Source organism: Drosophila hydei, unplaced genomic scaffold (assembly GCF_003285905.1).
Source record: "Drosophila hydei strain 15085-1641.00,03,60 unplaced genomic scaffold, DhydRS2 tig00000384-arrow-arrow-pilon, whole genome shotgun sequence".
Taxonomy (NCBI): domain Eukaryota; kingdom Metazoa; phylum Arthropoda; class Insecta; order Diptera; family Drosophilidae; genus Drosophila; species Drosophila hydei.
The window spans coordinates 135384-143977 of NW_022045722.1; the positions used below are offsets into that span (position 1 = coordinate 135384).

General features: G+C 32.1%; 1 protein-coding gene across 1 annotated transcript; it reads right to left on the reverse strand.

Annotated features, from left to right (window-relative positions):
• Window positions 1–377: 377 nt before the first annotated feature.
• Window positions 378–7985, reverse strand: LOC111597791 (cystathionine gamma-lyase-like). Its single transcript, XM_030224196.1, has 6 exons — window positions 7783–7985; window positions 2161–2357; window positions 2010–2100; window positions 1103–1370; window positions 719–1046; window positions 378–577 (listed from the first exon to the last, which is right to left on the reverse strand). Exons 1-6 carry the CDS (start codon window positions 7924–7926, stop codon window positions 427–429), a joined length of 1179 nt encoding a protein of 392 aa, XP_030080056.1. The 5' UTR covers window positions 7927–7985; the 3' UTR covers window positions 378–426.
• Between the last annotated feature and the right edge of the window lie 609 nt (window positions 7986–8594).

Sequence of the window (8594 nt, forward strand, 5' to 3'; positions counted from 1 at the left end):
GTTGCTACTTAGCGATGCAATGCCAGCAAGAGAGATTAAACTTGAATGCGAGTAAAATATTGCGTTCATTATTTATCATGTTACATGTTTGTTTATGTAAATGATAAATAATATTAAAAAATAAAAAAATATAATATGAATGCAATGAATCAATGAATGAATCATAAATACATCAAACTATAAGGTAAATATAAGAATTATATTAAGTGATTAAAGATGGACCTTTTATATGTAGTAAATATAGTGCATATAATGACATTTATGAGTGAGCATCAATTAATTAACTTGAATGTTAATTATGTTTTAATTTTTTACCTATATGTAATGTTGTAGATCGAATTTTGGTTTTCACATCCATATTTTATTTATTTTACACAAATTGTTAGTCTTACACATTAAAAACTTTTCTTTTATTTTTTTTTGTTCTTAAGCTTGTGCTGCAATATTCAAAGCGCAACGTAGATCATCTATTAAATCATCAGAATCCTCAAGACCGACTGATAAACGAATAAGAGCATCAGTTATACCCAATACTTTTCTGTCCTCAGCTGGTACAGAGGCATGTGTCATGATAGACCTAAAAAATAAATTGAAAAATACCATTGTTGATTGATTGCATTGGTCGATACATGTGACATTTAATACCACATTATGAATTCAATCCAAAAATAAAATGATGCTTTCAGGAATACCTCATATACCTTTTCTCAATACTTACGGTAATTCAGCCAAACTCTCGTATCCCCCAAGACTCTCGGCCAATGTAAACACTTTTAGGGATTTTAAAAATGCTGTAGAATGCTTTAGAGATCCCTTGATATAAAATGAAAACACTCCGCTATATCCATATGTTTGTTTAAGAGCTATGGCGTGATGTGGATGTGATTCCAGCGCTGGATGGAGCACTTTTTCAACAAATTCATGTGATTCAAGAAATTTAGCAATATCGATTGCATTTCGCTGGTGTTGTTGCATGCGTAATGATAGTGTTTTAAGACTACGGTTTACTTGATAACAATCAAATGGAGACGGAACTATACCAATAGCTGCAATAAATAAAAGCATTATTAAGGGTTCAGCTTCTTTCAGTTTATAAACTTACCGTTTTGCAAAAATTTTAGTCTAGAATATAGATTATCACAGTTTAGTGTTATTCCACCCATAACAACATCCGTATGTCCATTCATGTATTTTGTTAATGAATAGCACACTAAGTCCGCCCCCAAATCGAGGGGTCGTTGGAAATATGAGGTAAGAAAAGTATTATCTACCGCAACTATTATGTCTCCAGTCTCATGGCAAATTTTTGCAATCGCTTCGATGTCCGCCACTTTTATAAGAGGATTTGTTGGCGATTCTATCCAAACTAGCTGGAAAAAAATTAATTAAGTAGAATTATTATTTTGAAACATGAAGCACCCTAAGTTTCTTATTTTATGGAAGTTTTTTGGTGCCGAGAACATTAATTTTATTTCGCTTTTGTTTGATTATATAATTATGGGAAACTTTCGCTGACTAAAAACTGACAGTCAATCTCCAATCTCCAGGTTTGTCGATATTCAAGTTTTGCTTAAAAAACGAAATTATAATAAGGAAATAAGTTATCGAAAAAAGATAAATTCGTACTACGAAGGATATGCATGAATGGTATACATAATTAAAATTTCAAGCTTTAACAATTAAATTTTACAAGGTGGCAGCGCTATCCTGATCAAGAATATATATACCTTATAAGGTCTGCCAAGCCTGTTAAATATATTTTTACAAAATTATTATACCAAAACCATACAAGCGTTATTAGATGTTCTCAAATTTTAGATTTAAAGCAAATTAATATAATAACAATATAAAATTATGCAGGGAAATAGTATTCCGTCGGAAATTTTAATTTTGGCCTGCACGCGACATGTTAAGCATTACATTATTATTTTTACAAAAATAATAAAAATATTTGAAGTTAAAGATATCGTCTGCCATAATAAATATAAATATATTATAGTATGACATACCTTTGTTTCAGGCTTAAAAGCAGCTTTAAGGTTGTTTAAATTTGTAGCATCAACAAAAGTTGCGGATATGCCTAAACGTGATGCCACTTGCCTAAAATTATAAGAAAAACTTGTCTATTTTGTCATAAAATTTTTTTTATATAAGTCTTACCTTATTAGTCGATTTGTCCCACCGTACACATCATCTCCCATTACAATGTGATCGCCACTGTTTAGCATTGTAAGAACAGCAGTAGTTGCACCAAGGCCGGATGAAAAAGTTAAGCCATATTTTGCATTGTCGAGCGCTGCTAAGCACTTTTCTAATACATTTCGTGTAGGATTTCCACTTCTTGAGTACTCATATCCCTACATAAAATATGTTATTATATAATATATTTATAAATTATAATTATATAATATATTTATATAATATATTTATAAATTATAGATATTTTAGTTTATGAGAAAAAACCTAAGTCGTGTATATTAAAATATATATTTATATTATGCTATTGAATGTATATTTTGATAAATAAAGAAACCATTCCGCCAAATATGTCAATGAGAGCTAAATAATAAGATCGTATTCAGTTTTGTAGCAGACCAATAGGAATGCCGTTCCTATTCTGATAATAATGTCATTGATATAGTGTCTTTGTCTTTCTATCGATAAGGAAAGAAGAATTAAAGAGATAGGAAAAGAAAGAATCAGACGCGAGAGGATTGGAGAGTATTTTTTTGAATAATGAGATAATAAAAAAGACGCTAACAATCTCAGGAGTAGGTTAAAATAAAAAAGATTCAGTTGTTTAACCAAAATAAGTAAGAAATCTCTAGCTGGGGTGCCCGACAAGGAGATTCCCTGATCCCAGTTCTATCTGCGTTTTTTACATTAAAAGAAAATAAATAAAAAAGCTCTAGAAAGCTCTCCGGGCATCCCGGCAGGAAATACCCTAATCCCAGTCCTATCTGTGTTTTTAATATTTTCCATTTAATATTTTTCAAATCTCAACTAAAGTAGCAGTTGAAAATTTAAACACAATTCAATTGCGCTTTCGGTTCTTCGAATAGAAAAAAATTTACGCATTTGAATGTATGTCTGCATATGTATAGGAAAAATACTTGGCCTGCTTGCAACGTGTTTTTGCAAATTGGCTAAACGTTTTGTTTAATAACTTCTGTTTTATTTAATGGACTTTAATTAAATTTTCAGCATTTGATCTACATATTATATTGGAGATTGTCAGCATAGTAAAAATGCAAGTTCCTTCAAATATTGGCAATATGAACTGAGCAAAAGTATTATACCCTGATTTCTCGTTTTCAATGGGATTAAGGTATAAAAAGAGTGGACGAATTTGAGCTTGCATAACAAACGGGAGCAAAACCAAATTTGTTGTCCTCATGAATGGAGTGTCGGCAAGTGAGCGTGAGCTACCGAAGCCAACGGTCAGTGCCCCATATCAATGGCAGTTAGAGCGTGTGTGAGTGTGAGTCAGCAGTGTGCGCAGTCAAGCAAGCCTAAACGAAGACGGCGCCGAATTTGTCGAACGTGACAACGACGCCCGCCATCATATCGCCGAGTCAAGTCGCGAAATAGAATAGTAGGCAGATATTTGGCAAAAGAAGAAAAATCCGAATTTACTGGCGAGGTGTCGATCTTCAATGGTTGGTAATGGTATTGGTAATAGAGTATCTAAAAGGAAATGCAATGCAATCGATGCCCACAGATCTATCACGAATTGTTAAGACACTGAATAAGCTGTCAAAGGGCGACCTGAATTTGGAACTTGTATTCTAAAGGGAATATAACTCCAAGCCAATGGGAAAGTTTATTTTACAATTACAATTTAAAAATACAAATACTGCACCAGATGAGGTCGAAAGTTTCAAATGCTTCAAATTAATATGTTAGAAGAAGAAAAGCAAGCATATATACCTAGAGCCTGAAGCCTGAGAAATCTTATATGTGTGAACTAAATAAAACCATTGAAGAATTATTATTATGATTATTTTTCGAAACGGCCAAGAATTTAGGATATATTTACAGGACAGAAAGATCTCAAATATGATTTGCAGTGAAATATAACATATAGTGATAGTTTAGAACATTTAGAGGTGAGAAAAAGCACAACCTTATCAATCTATATCACAAGCAAACACTGAACAGTATTTTAATAAACAAAAAAAGCCATCGACTAAGTACGTTACAGGATTCAATATACTGGTTGAAAATTTCGATAGCACAGTGGGCGTAGCAAGAAAATTAATATCTAAATCCAAATCTGCTATAGCTTAAGTACTGAAGAAATATAGCTACTTAATCAGAGGTATTGACGGCTTTGAAGAGGCCTGACGATGAGGATAGGAGAATTTTTGAATCAGAAACAGAAAGAAACAGACGCGAGAGGATTGCAGTGCTTTTTTGTAATAAAGAGATAAAAAGAAAGCCGCATATTCTGGTTATAATGGTTGTATTTAAAAAGTGTAGGTAGCCGGCAAAATAGGCTGGACGTTCGAGATATAATTTAATTTTTATTCTTATCGATCGTGTATTGTGCTTAAATGTATAGATATTATTTATAATTTTTAATGTTACCGATTTTGCCGGCTTATTATTGATTTTATAAAACAAACTAGTTTTTCACTCAGAAAATATGGACTTTCAGACCAATTTATAGGTTCTCTAATCGAAGGGTGCATACATACAGGCAGAGCTAAATTAACTTATCAAGAATATATAAGTTCACAAATAACCAACAGGCACTTCACCTTACGCAGCCCTCGAAAACATTGGGCCGGTACTACAACAGTCAGCGGTGGTAACTTAATACTCATAATATGTTGCGAAAGCAGCGTTATCGCTGATGCTAAATTTGTTTGTGTTAAGATTATTCAAAATATTTCATGTTTGTTAGTTTTATTTAAAATAAATACAACTCATTCTGACTTATATATATTATTACAAACCCTGAATTCCCATTTTTAGCTAGTCAAAAACCTCTGAAGCTCTCCCCAGAAGATGAGTTTATTATCTAGTATAACAACTAAGCATTTTTTTATTTAGGTTGGAATCTATTTTCATGTAATCAGAAGTAACTTCGTTTTTTGTGGTTAGAAGTTAAAAACCTTGGCTGATTACGTTTTGATAAGCTTCTACGCTATTTCTGTAGGTTATGTATGCAATGATATTCAATCAGAAACATATATAAATTTTTTCCCAACCTTTTCCAAGAATGTCGTCGTGGACAGTAATCCATGTCTTTGCCAAAGATTAACCACTGTGCGGTTAATAGAGTCACTCTATATCTATTCAAGCTAGTTTTTGTAGCGTATAGTAGTAATTGATCCTACAATACTCCTCCAAGGAGGCCAGAATGTCGCTTCACATAGTTATATGTAGTAAGCAGTCGGGGTTTTATGACATTTTCTAACAAGTTTTTTGCCGTGTTCAGTGTTCACAAAAAACGTAAACTATTTTCACTAATTAAATTGTAAGGATCTACTTTAGTAATTTTACCGCTTAGCATGTAATCAGTGAATTGGCGATGTTGGTAGATGTAATGCCTGTTGCCAAAAATATGTTTGTTCAGTTTCAAGGATTGCTTTACGAACATACTGTATGGATGCGAGGACTGTGAAATCTAAAAATAAATTACTTTAATTTTTAAGATATCTGGCAAAACTAACCTTTGATTTATTATAATCACAGTTAGGGCAAATCTGTTGCAGAATTAGTTCAAGTTTTCTAAGGAGATGAATGTGTTTAGATGTGTCACAAACTGTACTCCAGGCTATCCTACGGCATATGTACTCTTCAAGATTTACACGAAAGAAAACGCTGCTTGTACAAATACGCTGTAAGACGGAGAGTATTGGGAAAACGTCATATTTTGCAACGCAACAAAAGTAATGCTGTACTTTAATAGTGTTCCAGTTCAGTTATGATTTCGAACTGAATTTCTAGCCGAGGAGTCGGGGAACTGGCATTTATAGAAGACACCATGAAAAATTTTAAAGATAAATTTGAAGAGAATTGCGGAAAAATTTGGCTTTATTAATAGAAACAAGACAACTTTTCAATTATATCAAGAGAATGATCCGAAGCATAAGGATATTAATGTATAGACTTAGCTCCTCTATAATTGAGGCAAGATTATTGAGTCCCGATCTGAGCCACATTTAACAAGTATGGGAAAACAGGAACCAAAGAACCGATTACAGCTAAAAGCTGATATTCTAGAAAAGTGGTAAAAGATCCCTCTTGAATACTCAATAAAGTTGGTCCATTCAATGAGACAACGGCTCCAGCATGTATTAAGTGTTGTAGGAGGTAATACTAAATATTAAAATTAGCATTAGTGGTGTATCAAGAGCCTTACCACAATTATAGTGGAGCCAAGTGCGTACATTAGTCTCCTTAAGATTAGATTCATTGATTAATAGAACTTTGTAGAAAATTTGGCTAATTATTATTAAACTAGCCAATTTTTTTCGCACTTCTCTTTAAATTTATATTTAAAATGTTGAGGCACTCACGGTGTCCTCTATATATGCAAGTTCTCCAACGGCTAGAGATGGACCCCCATACCACAACCGAAAGCTTATCAAATGTTACACTTAAAATTACGATTCTGCTTTCCAAGATAGTTAATGCCTTTTACCATAATCTGGATGGACCATAGATACTGTACAGTATTACTTTTGTTTTGGCGAAAAAAATGAGGTTCCCTAATATTTTGGCTCATGTTTATAGCAAAGCGCTTTTCTACATTTACCAATAAACTCTTGAAGAGTACTTGTGTCGTATGATGGCCTGGCGTACTGTTTCATGTGACACATCTAGGTCACGTTCTTTCTTAAGTGTCGGTACTGATATTTTCTAATTTTGGCCAGTCTTCCGCATTATTAAGCGGTTTGTCCGACTGTAAATCAATATCTTATGCCTACCTGTGCGCTTTAATTCAAACTTGCCTTCCGCGCGATTTATAACATTGTAAATGGTACAGAAAATCCTTCAATTAATTCTGGCACAGATATTTAAAAGTTAAAGCCAGACATTTTAAAAGTTAAAGTAATTAAATTTTAGGTTATTACTTAACATTTTACAACTAAATTGAAAGAACTGCAAAAAAAAACTGTATTAAGAGACGACAAAAGCATAGATAACTGTAAAGCACTGCTATTTCCAAGAATTAGATCGAATTTCGAATTCCAAGACGCAACAGTTTCGTTACAGCTTGAAAAGAGTAATTTTAGTTTTTCTTGTTTATGTTGTTACACATTTAAAATTGTGCCTTATTTTTTATAATCGTTTTCAAAACTGATTATTTTACAATAAATCATTAAAAATTCGTCTATTTGAACAAAAGGCTATTAATTTTGCAGCTAAATTCAAAAATTATATTGTGTAAAGATTTTCTTGACAAACTGTATACATCAGTAAAATTTGATATACACATAAATATGTACATATGTATGTATATCCATTTGTACATTTATATGCTCATGAACATATAATTGTGTGTTCATACACACATACAGTTTGACACGAATGTGTTTTCACATGGGAAAAAAATTATATTTTTGTTCTTTAATATAAAAAAATATACTAAGTATGAGATTTCAATATTTTTTAAAATTATATTATGTTTTTTTTTTCAAATTATTGTCTTACAAAAATAATAATAATAACAAAAATTAAAAAACTATTAACATAGGCATAAAAAACAATAACAACTAAAACATATTCAAATTCATACTATTATTTTTTCTTCATGGAAGGACTTACACGATGCTGTCCTGGTGCATCCTGTTTAAATGTAGTGCTCAATGATATCGGCGGTATAACACAAGCACTCTTCCACTGCTCCGGATCCTGACCGGCGTGAATAGATTTAGTGGCGAAACCTTTTGGTTGAACTTTAAAACTCATTATTGATAGATGCTTTTACACTTGATGAACACTTGTTGATCACTGTTCCCGAACACATGGTTTCTCTGTTCTTATTGGCGTTGTTTATAGGCCATTTACACTAGAATTTTTCTAGTGGAACGAACGGAATATAAATACGACGAGGTCGATAGATTATTTTGCACTCATATATGTATGTATAAAATTTGTGCCTATTACAATAAGAAAACCATCATCTACAAGGTACATATACTCAGAAAAAGGGTGTATGTGTATATTAAATTTGATATGTAAAAACCTAACAATCGAGAAAGATAGCATCGAAGGATTTTAAAACTAATAGATTTTGCCGTATTGTTCCGGCCACTAACAGTCTTCAACTTTTCAGAATATATTTACAATATTATTAATTTCAAAACTAACTTTATAATAATTGACATAAACGATAACAGTAAAATATAAATAATATAAATATTCTATATTTATTCCCACTATTTTAAGAGTGCCTATTGTTTACTCATTAAATCTGTGGCATGATTAGTATCACCTGATTAAAATGAGAAATCATGGCATAAAGGTTTTGCAAATGAATGTAACATATATAATATAAATATTCTTGTCATATATATTCACTATCCGTCCGTCTGTCGTATATGTGAACGCTACGATCTCAGCATCTATAAGAGCTG